Source organism: Epinephelus lanceolatus, chromosome 23 (genome assembly GCF_041903045.1).
Source record: "Epinephelus lanceolatus isolate andai-2023 chromosome 23, ASM4190304v1, whole genome shotgun sequence".
Taxonomy (NCBI): domain Eukaryota; kingdom Metazoa; phylum Chordata; class Actinopteri; order Perciformes; family Serranidae; genus Epinephelus; species Epinephelus lanceolatus.
Window position 1 is genome coordinate 35,172,713 of NC_135756.1, and position 20,226 is coordinate 35,192,938.

At 41.7% G+C, this 20,226-nt stretch overlaps 1 protein-coding gene across 3 annotated transcripts in view; it reads left to right on the plus strand.

Moving 5' to 3' along the window:
* Nucleotides 1-20,226, plus strand: part of tmtc1 (transmembrane O-mannosyltransferase targeting cadherins 1) — a 340,296-nt gene that overhangs the window by 185,712 nt on the left and 134,358 nt on the right. For all 3 annotated transcript variants that reach the window (XM_033651702.2, XM_078165290.1, XM_078165291.1), the window contains 2 exons: nt 9,217-9,298; nt 9,613-9,716. In XM_033651702.2, coding sequence (XP_033507593.1) covers nt 9,217-9,298; nt 9,613-9,716 — 186 coding nt within the window. The remainder of the gene's footprint in view (nt 1-9,216; nt 9,299-9,612; nt 9,717-20,226) is intronic.

The window sequence follows — 20,226 nt, forward strand, 5'->3', positions numbered from 1 at the left end:
TGTTTGCTACACTCTGTCATTTATAAAAAGACAAATCACTTTTCTACAATACATCAATGATATTTCAATGGAATAAATTACTTATTGACTTATTCATACTTCAAAAACAGCATCAATAAGTGATTAACATAAGGGGGGATCAAAATAAAATAAACAAATAAAATAAAAATCAACCAACCACCCTCCTCCTCTGAAAAGTAAAGAACAGTCCCTAAAGTGCGCTGAGGTTTGTGGAAATGTTAACTGCTCGTTTCTCCTCTGACACGTCACATACCTGAGTGCTGCCAGGGCTTGGCTGGTATTTCTGGGCAGTCATGACACTGACGAAGACTTCTTGGACGTGGAGCCGGGCTTGTCGGTCGCCGGCCTGTAAGCCGTTATCATGCGACGCCGTATTTGACAGGAATAGGCTACGTATTTCTGTCTGTGTCTGTGACCCCGCGTTCAACCCACAACCAGCAGGATTCGCTGCTCCCCGGTTTATCCAACCAGCATTAGCTTCTGTTCCTCAGCTCCACCGGTCAAGCTGGCACTGATGTTTACATCCATTATCGTTGTCAGCAGTGCCTGCTACAGAGCATGCCGCCGGGCCGGCTCTCGCATTGTTTTCGAGATGCAAACTGTTAAAGCCAGTCAACCGATTGCTAGTCTCGCGATAACCGAATCCATGACTCTACAATCGATTAATCTAAGGATTCATGGCTGATTTGTATCGATTGAGGAGGCTGCTACCGACGTAGCCAGCCCTGTGTTCCAAATCGCATACTTCTACTATATACTTTAAGTATGTACTCCAGCTGCCCTTAAAAAAGTATGTAGTGTAGTATGCAGTATGCATGCAGTATGCATGCTATTGGGACACACTACATCCGCTCCCTGAACTCCGACCCTCTTGCTTACTTCCGCCGCCGTCCATAGCGCCACATTTGAATATTTTGTTTTGTTGTACTTCGGAGATGCAGCAAATCTCCTCTCGTCGAGCTCGCCAGAGTCGTGCATACTGTCGGAGGTGCCAAAGAGCTCTGTTGCTGTTATGTCGTAATATATGTTGTTGTTTCTAATAAACTGACGTGTTCACGTAAACAGTCCCAAGCCTATTAGCATATTAACCCCCTTCACACATAGCTCTCTGTTGCTGGCAGATGTGTGTAATATATTTACAGCTATGCAGCTGCTGGCACTATATTCTGTCTGCACGTGAAGCAGCCTTACATTCACATTACTTTTATTTGTAGTGTAACATACTTGCACATTCTTACTACATTACTTAATATGTATTTGACTTTTACTATTTATATATTTACTAGTCTATACTGCTCATACCTGGCCCATAGTGTATTCATATTTAGTCATATTCATTCATTATTTATACCACACTTAAACCACTGCCTGTACTGGTAGAATCTTCTATATTGTAGTCATAGTTGAACCCTAACATTGATTATACTATAATCACAATAAAGTTGTCGTGTTGTCTTCCGTGCTATATGTGGGCGTTGGTTGTGCATGCAGCTCAGTCAGTGCGACGTAACTTCCGCTGTGCAAAGGATTGTGGGTCAGAATGGCCAAAGAAGCATGCTGACATGCATACTGCGAAATATGACCGGATGTAGTAGAACGTCCTGGTACTTTTGGCATACTGCATCTGACATACTATGTATTGGGACACACTAATTCTTTTTCTGGCATACTAAATAGTATGGTAGTATGGGTATTGGAACGCAGGGCGTATCTCTCGCTTGTCAAACCGGATATCCGGTCGTATCGGTTAATTGTTCCCAACCCTAATGGCAAGTATGAGCTGCTACCATCTGGTAGAAGGTTTAGAGTTCTTCACTGCAGACTGAACAGATTTAAAAACTCGTTTGTTCCTGTGTCAATAAAGCTGGTAAACAAAGTCAGATAAGACCAGAGCTCAGATGACTTGCGTTTGTTTTGCACAGGTTAGTATTTTTTACTTATTACAATTTTAGCATTTTATTAGCCCTATTAGGTGTTATTTATTCATTCTTTTATTTATTCATTTCTTAATTCACCATGTTTCTTGCACTTTTTGGCACCTTTTATGATATGGAATGCGCATATCTATTGTATGTTTGGTATTGTGTTGTATCGTATTGTATGTTCTGTGTTGTGGCTGCAGCATGGGCGAACGGCCCAGAACAAATTTCTCACTTTGTGAGACAATAAAGTTAATCTTGAATCTTGAATCTTGAAATGTGTAATAGAGGTTATTGCTCTAATGTAGAATGGAATCTTGTCCCAGATTTTAGTGTTAGTGTGACAAAATGATCTCTGACCATAATTGTTTTTGTAAGGCTGTACAGGAAAAAGTGCTTGCAAAATTGATCTAGTAATGTGTTGCTGTTATGTGTTGTGACTTGGAAGTGGAGCAGTAAGGGTAGGTTTGGAGTGGTTGTCTAGGATCTGTAAGTAAAATTTAATGGCTAGAATATTTGTGTAGTTTTAAAAAGTCAGGCCGTTAGAGTGCAGTGCAGTGCAGTGATGAGTCCAAGGAGGGAGGTTGCCATGGATCTCGTAAGCTCTGTTGTATAGTCTTGCTATTGGTTCGATGGTTTCCTTTTGTGGTGAGGGACCAAATTGTGTGACAGTAGGATATTGTCGAGAGAACAGTAGGGGTGAGATATGGTCAGATGTTGTTAAAGACATACAGTTTCTGGTTGAGCTTCTTTGTTAGGTCCTGAATGTGGTTATTAGTAAGTTAGTTATTGGAAATAATTATTGCACCGTAGAGTCTAACAGCAGCTCAGTAGAGAATATAAGTGTAAGAATAAAAACATTAGAATAACAATCACACAGCAGTGAAATAATTGTCTAGTCAGCAACCTTTCATATCAAAATAGCCATTTTTGACCAAAAATAGTAAAAAGACATCTGCGTGGAGCCGCAAAACATATTTGAGCCTTATAATGAAATTAACACAGCCTATTCAGTCTAAATTAAGTGCAACACACACCGCCGCCGGCGCGGCGTTGTGGCCGTCAAGGGCCGCCCCCCAACACACACTGGCAGCGGCGCGCAGCGGCACCGTCAACATGTATTTCCCACCCCAGGCCTCTAGGTGGCTGTACCTACACTAGTTGCCAACGGTTGCCAACTGCTAGTAACAGAAGAAGAAGAGGCAACAACCGGAAACAATTTGAAACAACCGGAGTTGATCCTACGAGACGAGACGTACATAAAAGGCTTTTCTCGCAGCGCCGCCATGAGCGGGGCTAAAGAGCCACAGGTTGCCTTCCCCTGGTCTAGTCCCAGGACTAATACAGAGAGCTGTTACTACAGTAGATATGCTAATAATGGTACTGCAAATGTGGGTGGTTGACAGTGTAGATATTGCATTGTAAGATGATTAAGTTAAAGTGTAAGAGAGCAGTGCAGGAGTGATTAATACTTTGCTATGGACAATATGAATGCAATTGAAGATAAATATATGTACAGATACCAGTGCAAACACAGATTGTTTGTGTGTGTGTGTGTTTTTAGATTACTTAAAAGTAAAATCTGTGTTTAATCAGCAAAAAGGAATGCTGAAAAATATGAAATGCACAGAAGATTAAATATGAAATGCTATCTGAATAAATACAAATGCAAATTTCTATAGAAAATGTGAATGCACATTGTGCAAGGTTAACATAATCAGTGACTGAGTGACAGTCCAGCAGCCTAAAGACAAGTGAGCAGGGGAGTATTCAGTCAATTCAGTCCATTCCTACCTGTCGTCCCTGGGAGGAGTTGAACAGTCTTATGGCCTTGGCATCAAAAGACGTCCTCAGTCTGTATGTTGAGCAGGACTAGGAGAGAAGTCTGCTGCTGAACATATTCCTCCACTTAGTGGGTGTGCTGTGCTGCTTACATGCAGTCACAAGTGGTTTTGGAAATGTAAGCTAAGCAAACAAACACAGACAAAAGGATGATTTACTTTTTACATTGTATTTGCATTGTTCAATCAATCAATCAATTTTATTCATAAAGCCCAATATCACAAATCACAATTTGCCTCACAGGGCTTTACAGCATACGACATCCCTCTGTCCTTCGGACCCTCACAGCTCATAAGAAAAAACTCCCACAAAAAAACCCTTTGAAGGGGAAAAAAATGGTAGAAACCTCAGGAAGAGCAGCTGAGGAAGGATCCCTCTTCCAGGACGGACAGACGTGCAATAGATGTCGTACAGAACACATCAACATAATAAATTAACAGTTTTGTAACAATGTCCCGCCTACAGCCCCCTCTGATTAGTTACATGGCACAAGTGATAGCCAATCAACACTGACGCCTGTGCATGCTTTCACATCATGTCACATTGAGACACAGAGCTCAGACAGAGCAGGAGAGGCTCCCGTAAGCCAGCGTTAATTTTGAAGGTAACAGAAACCAGACAGAAACGAAAGTTGCAATAAAAATCCTCTATGCTTAAGTTTTGAAGTCACCACCACAACATTATATGATCCATTTCAATGATGACATGCTTGCCCAGAGGCGAACTTTCGACGTAACTGCCTGTTTAATTCACATCAAGCTTGATACAATTTTGCAAACAGCCTAAATGATTTAGCTTCTAAAAATAAATAGCACCAAGGCAAAAAAGAGATGTAGGAGCTATAAGTCAAAAAGTCTGGTAACAACCGAAAGTTTAATCTTTATTTATAAACTCATTATGCCATAAAAGTTTAATCTGAAAAGTAACTACTAAAGGTATTAATGTAGTGACCAAGGTTCCTGCCACTCTCTTTATCTCTTAATCAGGCTGGATCAGATGCTTTTGGTTTGTAGATAATTTAACATATTTATTAAAGGCATTTCAAGTGAGATTTGTGTTGGAGTTTGTGTTGAGTTGAAGTATCAGTCAAAATAATAAACAATTAGATATTTATTCAAAATCATGCAGCCCTAAATAAAATCCTACTACCTGCTAAATTTACTTAAGGTATTAAAAAAAAAGTACTTTTTTGTAGAAAATTGGGTGGTGACTGATATGTTAAATAACTCAGTACAAAATACATTATTAATATTGGTAAGTCAGTGCATAAAAGCAGCATTTTATTATTCTATTCTATTTCTTCATTTTGTGACTGCAACACCAAGCCCCCCACTCCGGAAAAGATTTCAGATTTCAGGCACACAAATCTTCTGTGCTCCACATTTCAGGCACAAAATTTTTTCTTGCTTTAACCCCTGGATATAAGTTAACCTGCGAGACAGTGGAGCACAAAGGCTCCGGAGAAGAGGCCGAGTTAGTGACATGCAGTAAGGCCAAGTTAGAGAGATGCAGTAACAGGACATGAGTGTTAGCAAAGGAGAGAGAGGGAGACAGAGAAGGTGCCCGGTGTATTATAGTGGGTCTTCCAGCAGACTAGGCCTAAGTCAGCCTAACTAGGGGCTGGTACAAGGCAAGCCTGAGCCAGCCCTAACTATAAGCTTTATCAAAGCGGAAAGTCTTAAGTCTAGTCTTAAATGTGGAGATGGTGTCTGCCTCCCGGACTGCAACAGGAAGATGATTCCACAGGAGAGGAGCCTGATAGCTGAAGGCTCTGGCTCCTGATCTACTTTTGGTAACTTTAGGGACCACGAGTAACCCTGCATTCTGGTGGGATAATATGGCACTATGAGCTCTCTAAGATGTGACGGAGCCTGACCATTTAGAGATTTATAAGTTAGGAGTAGGATTTTAAATTCAATTCTGGATTTTACAGGGAGCCAGTGCAGAGAAGCTAAAACAGGAGAAATGTGTTCTCGCCTCTTAGTTCCTGTTAGTACACATGCCGCTGCATTCTGAATTAGCTGGAGAGTTTTTTAAAGATTATTATTTTGGGCGTTTTGCCTTTAATGGACAGGATAAAGTGTGAAATGGGGGAGAGAGAGAGAGAGAGTGGGGGGGACGACATGCAACAAAGGGTTGCAAGCCGGAGTCAAACTTGCGACCTCTGCAGCGAGGCATCACCTCTATACATGGGGCGCCGGCACTATCCACTACACTACCGACGCCCTGAGCTGGAGAGTTTTTGAAGACTTATTAGAGCTACCTGATAAAGCGTGGACCAATTTTTCTGCATCTTTTCGGGTCAGGATAGGCCTAATTTTCGCAATATTACACAGATGAAAAATGCAGTCCTTGAGGTTTGTTTTAAATGGGAATTAAAAGAAATCTTGGTCAAATATTACTCCGAGGTTTGTTACGGTAGTGCTAGAGGCCAGAGCAATGCCATCTAGAGAAACTATGTCATCAGATAAAGTGTCTCTGAGGTGTTTGGGGCCAAGAACAATAACTTCAGTTTTGTCTGAATTTAACATCAGGAAATTGGAGCTCATCCAGGTTTTTATGTCTTTAAGGCATTTTTGAAGTTTAGTTAATTGATCAGTTTCTTCTGGCTTCATTGATAAATACAATTGTGTATCATCTGCTTAACAATGGAAATTTACAGAGTGATTTCTAATTATGTTACCTGAGGGAAGCCTATATAGAGTGAATAGGATTGGTCCGAGCACAGAAACTCCAAAACAAACTTTAGTACGTAAGGATGATTCATCATGAACATGAACAAACTGAAAACGATCAGATAAATAAGATTTAAACCAGCTGAGTGCAGAACCTTTTAGGCCAATTACAGTTGCAATCAAAATTATTCAGCCCCCATTGCATATTAGGCCTATTGGCAAAATATACAATTTCTCTGCTGTTTGCAATAAACAAATTACACAAGAACTGTTTAAGTAGTTCAATGAAACCAATATTACAAGGGTTTTGATCCAAATTCAACAAAAAATGCTACTTTTAATGATTACTGCAGTCTCAAAATTATTCAACCCCTTCATGACAAGCATCTTCAGTACTTAGTAGAGCACCCTTTTGCTGTTAGGACCTGCTGCAAACGTGATGCATAGCCAGACACCAGCTTCAGACAGCGTTCCTGAGGAATCTTAGCCCATTCCTCATGGGCAATGGCCTCCAGTTCAGTAATATTCTTGGGTGTGCGTTTTGCAACCACATTCTTCAAATCCCACCAGAGATTTTCTATGGGGTTCAAGTCAGGCGACTGTGACGGCCACTCTAGAATCTTCCATTTCTTCTTCTGAAACCAAGCCTTGGTGGACTTTGAGGTATGCTTTGGATCATTATCCTTTTGGAAGGTCCAATGACGCCCAAGCTTCAGCTTCCTCACAGACAGCATGACGCTTTCACCTAAGATTTCCTGATACTTGACTGAATCCATCGTGCCCTCCACAAGCTGCAGGTTTCCAGTGCCAGAGGCAGCAAAGCAGCCCCAGAGCATCACTGAGCCACCGCCATGCTTCACTGTAGGCAGGGTGTTCTTTTCAGCTTATGCTTTATTCTTCTTCCTCCAGACATACTGCTGTTCCATAGGCCCGAAAAGTTCCAGTTTTGTTTCATCGCTCCACAGAGCAGAATTCCAAAACTTCTGTGGCTTATTTATATGGTTTTGAGCATATTGGAGCCGACTTTTCTTGTGCTTTTGGGTCAGTAGTGGTGTACGTCTTGGAGTCCGGGCATGGAGCCCTTCGGTGTTTAGTATGCGCCTTATTGTGCAAACTGAAACCTCAGTGCCTGCTGCCACCAAGTCTTGCTGCAGGTGTTTTGCAGTCACTCGAGGGTTTTTGACCACTTGCCTCCTCAGAAATCTGGTGGCAGCCGCTGACAGTTTCGTCTTTCTGCCACGTCCAGGTAGTGTAGCCACTGTTCCTTTAACTTTGAACTTGCGAACTATGCTTCCAACTGTATCTCTAGGAACATTCAAAGCTTTTGCTATCTTTTTGTATCCTTTTCCTTGTTTGTGCAAGGCAATGATTTCTTCTCTGAACTTTTTGGATAATTCTTTTGACTTAGCCATATTTCTAACATGCAATCAAACATCACTCTCAACAAACCCCTAGCCAGTCCAGGTATTTATGTGTTCTGTCTCAAGCACACCTGAACTAATGAAGCCCTTGATTAGTTGCACCAGGTGTGCTTGAGACAGGGGGTTGAATAATTTTGAGACTGCAGTAGTGATTAAAAGTAGCATTTTGCATTGAATTTGGATAAAACCCATGGTAATATTAGTTTTATTAAACTATTTCAACTGTTCTTGTCTACTTTGTTTATTGCAAACAGCTGAAAAATTGTACATTTTGCCAATAAGCCTAATATGCAATGGGGGTTGAATAATTTTGATTGCAACTGTAAATGTTCCAGTCTGTGTAGCAGTAGTCTGAGTGGGCGGAAGTTCGCTGCATAGATCAGCCTCTCACTGGGCGGAACGAGCCACTCGCTGAAGTCCCGCCCTACCACCTCTGGTTGTGTAGCAGTTTTCAACCATTTTCAACACGTCCTTTACTAACTTTTGTGGTGTTTGATCTTGCGGGGATGTAGCCATTTTTCTGCCATGGTTCACGTCCTGTAGCCGATATTTTTGTGGGCGTGTTACACCAAAACCTGTTTCCCCCTGGCAATATTTTTGCAAGCACACCGTTGCTGTGGCACCGCCCAGAACAATTGTGATTGGTTGAAAGAAATACAAGCAGCCGGGGCATTTTTTTCTCCAATCTTAAAGTGAGAGTCGGCCCAGCCAGACTTTTCTTTTCTTGCGAAAGGTCTGGTGAGCGAGACTACTGTAGCAGAACTTGATGGTCAATTGTGTCAAATGCCGCACTAAGACCTAATAAAACGAGTACAGAGACAAGTCCTTTGTCTAAAGCAATTAGAAGATCATTTGTAATTTCAAGTAGTGCTTTCTCAGTGCTGTGATGCACTCTAAATCCTGACTGAAATTCCTCAAATAAATTATCATGGAGAAAGTCACACAGCTGGTCTGCGACTACTTTCTCAAGGATCTTTGAAAGAAAGGGAAGATTGGTCTATAGTGAGCTGGGTTGTCAGGGTTTTGAATTACTCATAAACTTGGCCAGGTTTCTAGTTCAGAAACAGTGTCACTGCTTAACTTGGAAAAAAGTAAAATTCTTGAAAATCTGAAGGATTCCCTTAATGTAAGACGGACTCTGTGGAACATGTTGTAAAGACTCTGGTTTTCACCATTTCAATTAGAATTGTGTATGTTCACAGTCACAGTAAAGGAGATGACTGTTTTAACAGTTTTAACACATTTTTGTAAAAAGCAGTTCTGACCAGAGATGTGGGCACCTTATGTGCTGACCTACGCCCACATGAATGACCTGCTGTATGTCTGTGTGTCCCTCAGTGACTTGTCGGGCTCCAGACTCAGGGACCTCCACCACATCTGCAGCCCCTTCATTAAACGAGCCTGCCTCATCTCTGGCTACGTAAGTGTTTGGGGGGGGGGGGTTAACATTGAAAAGTACTACACTGCATGCTTTAGCTAATTGCATACTTTTACTGTTGGCCATTTTCCAAAGTAAAATATATGCAGATTTTAAGATTGATAAATACTGGTATATGTGAGCTGTACTGCCCTGTTCACTCATGTGATAATTCATTATTGGCTTCCATTTTAGAGTGTGTGTTGTAATTGTAGAGTGGAAATGGCCTGTCAGAAGTCAGTCAGTTTAGCTGTCATTAACAGGGAACTGTTGGTGGATGGTAACTGTGCTCTCGTGTTTCCCTCGCCTTCCTCCAGGTGGTGATCATCATGTCAGTCAGGCTGTGGCTGATGGGAGGATCCATGCCCCTCTTCTCTGAACAGGACAACCCCGCCTCCTTCTCACCCTACCTGCTTACCAGGTTAGTGTCGCAGTGGTTGTAACCCACCCAATAATCCAAACCAGCCAAATATTGATAATGAATGTTAAAGCCCCTACAAGGAACTTTCATTTTGAGTTGATTTTGGCGACCCTGTGGACAAAAGCGGTAGTGTTTTGCCGAAATGAAGCCTACATTTCCCATGAGCTCTAGCGCGTATTGTCGTAAAGACGCTTACCTGGCTTGCGCATGTGTTTGTTTTGGGGATGAATGAAACAACAAGACGGGAAAACTTTGCCCCCGCTCCTATTGGGGAACCCAGCTCACCTCTGCCGCGCCCCAGCTCCACCTCTGCCGCCACTGCTGCCACGGTAAACGTAGCGGTCGGCTGGTAAGGATGAAAGCCTGTTTGGCGAGCACTTCCACGGCTTCTTGGACTGAGTATGGAGTGGTGCCTCGCCTCTTTATTTCTTGGCACTCGCTGGCCCCTGTCGACGCTTGGCTGGTACCTGTCGTCAGCCCGGATGAGATGTTCCAGCTCCGCGGCTCCTGCTCTCCTCATCCCCGCTGGCACGGGGTGAATCTGCGCAACCTGCGGCCTCTGTGTGTGGCTCCCCGGACAGCTAACGCCGTGGACCGGCTCCTGCCAGGACTGGGCTGGTAAATGCTAGATCGCTAGCGAACAAAATGTTTATCCTGAAGGATTTCCTGACTTCCCGAGGATTGGGTTTTCTCTGTGTGACTGAGACGTGGCTGACTGTTGGTGAGTCCAGTGCTTTCACAGAACTTTTACCCGATGATTGCTGCTATTTTAACTCCCCGCGGACGTCGGGTCAAGGAGGAGGAATAGCGACTATTTATAAGAGTCACTAAATGTAAGCAGCTAGGTAAGATGAAGTGTGCCGTCTGAGTGCCATAAATCGCTTCGTCCTGGAAGTGACCTGGTGCGGACCCAGACACAGTTTCCTAAAGGTATGGATATACACTAAAGAAATAGCTTATCTTCACACCAATGATCTCATTTGCTGTTGTAGGTCACGCACAGACATCAGCAAAAACGAGAGACTTTTGCATATCCAGTTTAAAGTTCCTTGTAGCGGCTTCAAGTATTATAAACACAACAATGTGGTAGATTTTCTCAATTTAGCAGTAAAAAATAGTGACGTTTGTCTGCGCCCCCCCCCCTCCCGCTCTGAGATTTGGTTTTGCCCACCTCAGACCTGTGCGTCCCTCCAGTCTCTCCCTGTGTATGGATTGTAACGTCCCTCAATAACCACACGCCGAGACGTTAGCCGGTTTAGCTGGTGATTTATTTCTGGTTGTCACACAGGCTACTGTGGGCCTTAGCCACGCCAAAAACAACAGCCTAACAGAAAAGTTCACTATCCACACGAGTGCTGCCTACCCGCTTGCTGCAGCGTCTCACTCACAAGTCGTATTCGCAGACACTCAGGAAAACCAGCACTTAACTTAACATTTCATCGTTACTGTCATGTGTGTCATTTCATAACACACATAACAGTAACGTGGCCCAGTTTGTTACAGCATGAAGCATCCATGTTGGTATGAAGAGGGTCCTAGGGAAAAAGAAAGCCCAACCAACAATTTTAAGTTGTTGGTTGGGCAAAAGAATGAAACTGTCTTCCCAACAGGAGGTATGCTACTGCTAGGGCTCCAGTGCCACCACTCACGAGTCAAATAATGTTAACTGAACGAAAGTTAGTCCTACTTTCTAGTGTGTTGTGTGTGTCTTACCTGTAATGCAAGCTAGCTAGTTAGCTGAAGTTGTCGCCGGCAACAGGAAAGACATGCATTTTTCAAATTACTGTAACTCGATCATTCACGCTATCGACGTAATTCCAACGGATTCTGAAAGCTGAGAAGCGGACCTTTCCAGTGATATACAGTAGTGGCAGGAGTGCCTATGGGGGAGAGGTCGGAAGTTAGCCGAGTAGGAGAGCGTCAGCGGATCAAAGCGAGTACAGCTTGTGAGTGTCGTAGCGATGTTTATAGTGGTGTTTTTTTTTGTAAATATCATCTTCATCTTGGTGTTGTAAATAATTGTATTAGTGTTGTTTCTGACACTTTTGGAGTAGTTCTGGAGCAGTTTTTGCCATGTTTTCTGCATGTTTTCTGCCGTTTTTTTCTCTATAGTTCGTCTTTGTTTGCTATTGTTCGTCTTTTTCACTATACATATATATATATACAGTACAGGCCAAAAGTTTGGACACACCTTCTCATTCAATGCGTTTTCTTTATTTTCATGACTATTTACATTGTAGATTCTCACTGAAGGCATCAAAACTATGAATGAACACATGTGGAGTTATGTACTTAACAAAAAAAGGTGAAATAACTGAAAACATGTTTTATATTCTAGTTTCTTCAAAATAGCCACCCTTTGCTCTGATTACTGCTTTGCACACTCTTGGCATTCTCTCCATGAGCTTCAAGAGGTAGTCACCTGAAATGGTTTCCACTTCACAGGTGTGCCTTATCAGGGTTAATTAGTGGAATTTCTTGCTTTATCAATGGGGTTGGGACCATCAGTTGTGTTGTGCAGAAGTCAGGTTAATACACAGCCGACAGCCCTATTGGACAACTGTTAAAATTCATATTATGGCAAGAACCAATCAGCTAACTAAAGAAAAACGAGTGGCCATCATTACTTTAAGAAATGAAGGTCAGTCAGTCCGGAAAATTGCAAAAGCTTTAAATGTGTCCCCAAGTGGAGTCGCAAAAACCATCAAGCGCTACAACGAAACTGACACACATGAGGACCGACCCAGGAAAGGAAGACCAAGAGTCACCTCTGCTTCTGAGGATAAGTTCATCCGAGTCACCAGCCTCAGAAATGGCAAGTTAACAGCAGCTCAGATCAGAGACCAGATGAATGCCACACAGAGTTCTAGCAGCAGACCCATCTCTAGAACAACTGTTAAGAGGAGACTGCGCCAATCAGGCCTTCATGGTCAAATAGCTGCTAGGAAACCACTGCTAAGGAGAGGCAACAAGCAGAAGAGATTTGTTTGGGCCAAGAAACACAAGGAATGGACATTAGACCAGTGGAAATCTGTGAAGCATGGAGGAGGAGGTGTGATGGTGTGGGGGTGTTTTGCTGGTGACACTGTTGGGGATTTATTCAAAATTGAAGGCACACTGAACCAGCATGGCTACCACAGCATCCTGCAGCGACATGCCATCCCATCCGGTTTGCGTTTAGTTGGACAATCATTTATTTTTCAACAGGACAATGACCCCAAACACACCTCCAGGCTGTGTAAGGGCTATTTGACCAAGAAGGAGAGTGATGGAGTGCTGCGGCAGATGACCTGGCCTCCACAGTCACCGGACCTGAACCCAATCGAGATGGTTTGGGGTGAGCTGGACCGCAGAGTGAAGGCAAAGGGGCCAACAAGTGCTAAACACCTCTGGGAACTCCTTCAAGACTGTTGGAAAACCATTTCAGGTGACTACCTCTTGAAGCTCATGGAGAGAATGCCAAGAGTGTGCAAAGCAGTAATCAGAGCAAAGGGTGGCTATTTTGAAGAAACTAGAATATAAAACATGTTTTCAGTTATTTCACCTTTTTTTGTTAAGTACATAACTCCACATGTGTTCATTCATAGTTTTGATGCCTTCAGTGAGAATCTACAATGTAAATAGTCATGAAAATAAAGAAAACGCATTGAATGAGAAGGTGTGTCCAAACTTTTGGCCTGTACTGTGTGTATATATATATATATATATATATATATATATATATATATATTTAAGGATTTTCTCATGCGGGGCATGTCCTCAGACCTGCTTCACAGGCAGAAATCTCAACCCCCCCAATGTTCAACTCAAAGTTACGCCCTTGAGAACACCCACATACACACATACACACACACACACACACAAACATAGCAACAGATTAAAAGAAATCTAATTATAAAACGGGTTGATCCAAGCCTTGATTGTGATTGGCTGGAAGCCGTTGTAAAACCACTATGATATACTCCTGTGACCGCATCATTACGTATTACTCTGCCTATTTATTTGTTAAACCATTTGCAGCTGTTACCTGTTTTGTTACCTATCAATGTCGGACTTTGTTGTGAATTTTGATTTACTGGGTGGATTAAGCATGGATGAGTGGCTGGAGGAGATGGATGGGATCAAGAAGGAAGAGAAAAAAGAAAGAAGACACGCTGAAATTAATGAAGGAGAGATTGAAGAGCTGGAAAAGGCAAGAAGTAGAGCTGGGACCATTAAACAGACTCTGTGGTCAGTTCGCTGTTTTCAGACCTGGTGTGCCGAGAAGATTGATTTTAAAACGGTCACCAAGATTGAGCTAAACCAGGTTCTCCGCCAGTTTTATGCCACTGTGAAAAACGGGAAAGGTGAAGCTTACGGTTTCAGAAGCATCGTGCCTAACAATGCCCCTTAGCTGTGGTAAAATCGCTGGCAAACCACAGCCTCTTGGGGCTAATTGCTTAATTTTACCACATCTTTTGGTAAAAATGTGTTTAAATGTAAAAAAAAAAAAAAAAAAAGAAATGTTAAAAATGTGTCAATTCAAATTTGCTCAATTGCGAGATAATGTATACTGGCAGCGCATGCCTAGTAGGAATGGGGGAAAAAATCAATACAGCATCACATTGTGATATTTTATTGCAGTATTGTATTGTCACACGGTGCCAAGTGTTTTTAAATATATAAATTATTAATATGACAAACATAAATTAAACTTTTGGTAGCCTACTAGAATAATATAAAACAGATGCTGACAAAGTTTTCCATTGGGGACGTAATATTCAGTTGAAAAAAGGTAATAAATTGCAATATATCGCAACATATTTAAAATTGCAATAATGTGTCGTGACTTAAGTGTCGTGATAATATCGTATTGTGGATCCTCTGGTGATTCCCACCCCTAATGCCTAGCAGTGTATATTTGGTATTTGAAGATGGAAGTAGCACACAAAGTTATGCTTAAAACCACTAAGAATTTAATAATACGGATTACCAGAGGTGTGCATACCTGCAAACTACTCGCTTTTCGGCGAGAGTTCATAGGGAAGAGTTCATAGGCCTACGTCATCCGACTCGTAGGCCACAGAGCGCCAGAGAGAACATCTACCTGGTGCTGGACCCATAGAATCAAAGCTCATAGAGCGTTACACGATTGGACTATCAGAATCTTCACCTTTGATGGAACGCATCGTGCCAGTTTTTGTGGCCAATCAAGACAAGGATTTTGCTTTGGATGGAGGCAAGTTGCAACCTTTCAATGGAGTTCTCCTGCTGCGTTACCTAGCATACTTATTTCAGTGCAGTGGACACCGGCATTAGCTCTGAGGTAAGTCTGTCAATGATATAATATGCTGTTTAAATTGGGTATAAGTATTTAGTTGCTGAAGTCAGGAAATAAGAAGTTCCTAAGGTGTGTCGTGATCCATTTTCTCATGTTAAACGTAATTGTGATTAGCTCATCTGTATCAGTGAATTGTGTCAACGTTATAGTCACCTAGACAGACACAAAAATAATTTTCGAAAGGCTATCTCCACTGCATTTTAATTGTTAACTGGTTTAATGTATGCTGTTGTTGTGAGATATAAGGGAATTGAAAACGAACACATAATGAATCAAAATACACCCATGTCTGCTCGGGTCCATGTCATTGGTCCGACAGCCCATTGGTCCAACATCCCATTAGTCCGACGGTCCGCCGTGCTGAACGGCTCCCGGCGGGCGTATTTCTACCTTGATGGTGCGCCGCGACCGGCTCTGGGTCAGCTGGGAAAGGCTTGAGGCGAAGCAGGCTCACAGCTTATGTGTTTGTCACTTTCTTTTTCATTTTAACCCACACCATGATGTTTTCCTAGCCCTAACCAAGTGTTTTTTGTGCCTAAACCTAACCAGACCTTAACCACAGGGCATCATGATGATTTCGGAATGGACTTTGGAACAATGGGTTTAATATGGTCGGAACAATGGGATGTCGGACCAATGGGCTGTCGGACCAATGGGCAGTTCCCGTCTGCTCTAGGCTAAATAGATTGAATCCAAACACCTGCTCTAGTGCATCATGTAACATGGAAGGATGCAGTTGGGATTAACATACAATGAATGGTTTGTGATAATGAAAAAGGAGCCGTGACCCAGCCAATAATATTTGATCAATTCTTTTCCAGAGTGAGAGAGCTTAAAGAGGAAGATGCTATCAGATGGGGGAGGAGGGTGGTGTTTGACTGCCAGCCATCCACCAGTGCTGCTGAGAATAGGGCAAAAGAGGTGGAAAAAGAAAGTGTGGCCTGAAAGAGGCACATGGCAAAACAGAGGCAACCGGCCCTTGAAAGGCTTGTCCAGGCCAAAAGATTAAAGAAATAGTGGTTGGTTTTTGCTCATGTGCTCACAAGCCACAGCTTGTTTAGTGCCATTAATTGTAAATAAATGTCGTTTTTGTTTTTATTTGTTATCTCTGTGTGGGTTTTTTTTTTTTCACCTAAAGGGCACAAGTGATGGAAAAAGTGTGGCCTGAAAGAGGCACATGACATGGTGAAACAGGAAACAGGCCTTGAAAGGCTTGTCCAGGGCAAAAGAAGTAGTGTCTGTTTTTGCTTACAAGCCACAGCTTTAGTGGTATTCTTTTTTTTTAATCTATTTTTTTTTTTTTTTTTTTTTTTTTTTTACTTGAAGCAGTGGCTGTCTTTTTTCTTAATTTTCTTCTCAGAGTACACCAGAATGCTTAATTTATGTTTTAAAATCGCAAAACCATGAGTCAGTTATTGAATTGACAGATGATTATCAATATAGTGGCAAATTTATTTTCTAAGTCGTTTTTAATGCAGAAACATCTCATGGTTCCAGATTCATAAATGTGAGGATTTTTTTGCTGCTTTTGCTTTTTATTATTTAATATTTTTTATGTTTCCAGAATTTTTACAAACCAAACAATCAATTGATTAATGAAAAAAAAATAATCAGCACATTAACTCATTATGAAAATAGTCATTAGTTAATAGTTCAAATTCAGCTCAACCAACCAACCAACCAACCTCAACCAACTCTAACAGCAAAATCTTGCTTTTACATTAATGCATGAATTAGATCTTATATACTGTAGTAGTAGACTACAACAGTCACAGTGACATTTTTAAAGTACTTTTACTTGTAATACTTTCAGTACATTTTCCTGATTATACTTACATACTTTTACTTAAGTATCATTTTAAATGCAGGAATTTAACTTGTAACACAGTATTTTTTACAGGGTGGTATTAGTTACTTTGACTAGAGTAAATGATCAAATACTTCCTGCTCCAAGCCCCCTTGTCAGGGTGAAAGACTCTACTCACATAACTGCTGCTGTGACAGAACAGATGAGATAATAATGCACTGTTAAAATCCCCAAACATGAGCCGAGCAGGGGCGGGAGGCCAAAAAAAAGTCACCTGGGAAACTCTCATGGCACGCTGATGCACACGGCAGGTGCACATGCACTCGCTCACAGATATGAACTTACGTTGGGACAGCAGGCAGGAACAAATAAGAGGAGAGCCTGAGCACAGAAGCTAGCAGCATACATATCGGCTCTCACAGTGGTGACAGTGTGTGTGTAATGGCCCGGAGATGACAGCGTGTTGCCGGTTGCAAAGCACTATCAATACTGAATGAGAAACTTAAGTCACATGTATCATGCAGATAGAACTGAGCACACAGTGAAGCTCATGAGGCTGCTGTACATACTGCCAGTCCTCTGAGGAGAGCTGTGGGCAGGAGGACAGAGTTCTCATAGCGTGGGCACAAATATTAGCTGGCAGGTAACAAAACGTAACTTCTCAATTAGTCCATGAGCCAAGACCCCAAAATTGACCCACAACAATAAAATGGGTGGGCAATTTCTAGTTTGCTTTTTTGACTTGCTACAGTTCACAATTTGGCATGATAGCCATTGCAGACTGGTAGCTTAGTGATGGTTATCATCAGTACTCAAGTTGTAAAAAAAAATCGGGGGGGGGGGGATTTTATCACATGGGGACATAATTTGTGCTGATGACAGCGCAGAGGGTCTGCCATAGCACCACTGCTCTTACATAGGGTCAAATGCACAGGATAAGTGCAAAGTCATTTCTTCAGATGGGTCAACCGATGATGCTAATAATAATTAAAGTCAATTTTTCTTTTAGAATATTGAATTATAGTGTATTTTTCAAAAAAGCAGTTAGTGGTATATGATCAAAACTGGTATCTAAGGGTTAATTTTTAATTGTGATTAATTAAATCATATAAATTAAACAAGAACCCCTTCATGAAAAAAATGAAACAGAACTGGGAAAAATATTGATCTTTATTTTATTGCAGTTTAAAGTACAAATACAAATATTGTGGGTTAAAATTCCCAACTTCAGGGCATGGAGTGCAAATTGAAACTTAAAATATGAAAATATATTAAAAATACAAATAATACAAAATACATAGAACACATTCTATGGCTGCCTACCCCACTCTCCTCTATCTCATAAAAGTTCCCAGAGATTTTCATAGTCATGCTTTTTGTTTTTTTGAATATTTCTTGCCCTTGCTTTCAGATCATTAACTAAGCAATGGCTTTGTAGCCAAGACTTGACATACACATCTGGTCTGAACTTTCTCACACTTGATGAAAAGTAAGGCTGACATGCTTTTTACCTCTAGGGAGCTTCTAGTTGTGGTTAAAATGTTCATCTGACTAAACCCACATTCACACTCTGCTGTGGAGATTACCAGAGTGTTCACTGTTTGCAGGAGGGGTTTCAGCTCTTCTGGTGCTGAAATCATTTCATCAGCAGTTTTGAGTCTGACCATGTCAATATATTCCCTCATCCCTCTTTGAATTTGTCTGCCATTATCAAGGTTGAAAAAGGAGCAGAGTTCCTGTATTTCCTTTTCGGCATAACAGACCCCACACGACCCCTTTCTTGTTAAGAAAGCTCCTCTGTTTACCAGGCAGGCAGCCCATTCTCGTCTCAATACTAGCAGCCAAGGCATGAAAAACTGTTGGTGGTATATTTCTCTGCTGTACCTTGAACTATTCTTTAGTAGAACTTCTGCCCTTGGTCCATGTTGCTCAGCCATTGACTTTAACACGCGGACCTGCTGACTGAGATTTGTTTCGGCCTTTTGAAGAGTCATGTTTCTGTCTTGAAGGGAGAGAGAGAATTCAGACAGCACTTCTAAAGTATCATACATGACCCCAAGATTCTGGACAAAGGTTACATTAGAAAGGCGATTTGCTAAACCACTAAACATGCATCTCTCTGTTGAGCTTCTTTTAGGATCAACTGAGGCATCAGAAAAGTGTTTGTGTAGTGCTGGGTACTGCTGCCATACAGCTTTAATGGTCCTATAACTGGATGCCACCCATCTAGTGCTGAGAATTCTCCCTATGTTCAGACACTGTATCGCAAGTTCCTCACAGCATTCAGTGAGCTCACGGCGGTTTTTGGCGGATGAATGATAGAGACTGTACACTTTGTCAAAGAAAAACTGGAACTCATTCATCCCTGCAATTTCCTCTACAGCATCTCCAACACTCAACTCAAGACGGTGGTTCATGAGGTGCCACACCATCACGTTGGGAAACCTTTCTACAATTTTAGCTGCAACACCTGATTTACTTCCTAGCATGACAGAAGCTCCGTCTGAAGCAAAGCAAACAAAGCCCTCCTTCATAATAACTTCCGAGAAGCCATGGTGTGAGAGGTTATTCATCAGAGCTTGATAAAATCCTTCTGCATTGGTAGCAGAAAGCTCAACTAGGTCCAAGAAGAATGTTCACTCATCCCTAGACTTGCTCTAATATAAATGATCAAAACTAATTTTTTACTGTCAGTTGTAGATTCATCTATCAAAACAGAAAACTTTGTTCCACTTTGAAGAACCTTTCCGACTACTCTCTTTCTCATTTCACTTGTTATGTGTCGGCTGATTGTTGCACAGGAATAGTCTGAATGTAAAGTTCTTCCCATGTCAAGTCCATTCAAGACTTGCAGATCAGTATCAGTTGGTAGATCTGTGAAAGGCCTTGCAGATTTCACAATCTTGTAAACTGCAAAATACCTGATCAGTGGTTAAGAAATGATCCCTCTGCATATAAGAAGTCAAGGTTTCCATTCTTTTTTCTTTTGCTGTTTCCATAGTTTTCTCAGCTGCTTGGTGATAGTCTGATGTTCTATGCTTGTGTGTCTTTTTCCGAAGAGACTGCAGCTGTGCTGCTCTGGTTGCACCATAGGCTGTCACTTTAACTTTAGACCACTCGTCAGCAATATGCACTAGGGCTTTGACTCCGAACTTCGTTATTCGAATATAATTCGAATATTTACAAAAATAAAGATATTCGAACGAATATTAGGCACCCCTTAATATTCAAACCTGATATGGGCATTATTTTTTGTAAATGTGTTTGCTTGTAAACGTTGTTTTCAATTTAGATTCCGAGGCTTTTTCATGCCTGGTGAAGTTGTGAATCGCGAGCTCATTAGCAAGGCTATTGTTGGTCATCTGGGCTCCTGTAGGTGACGT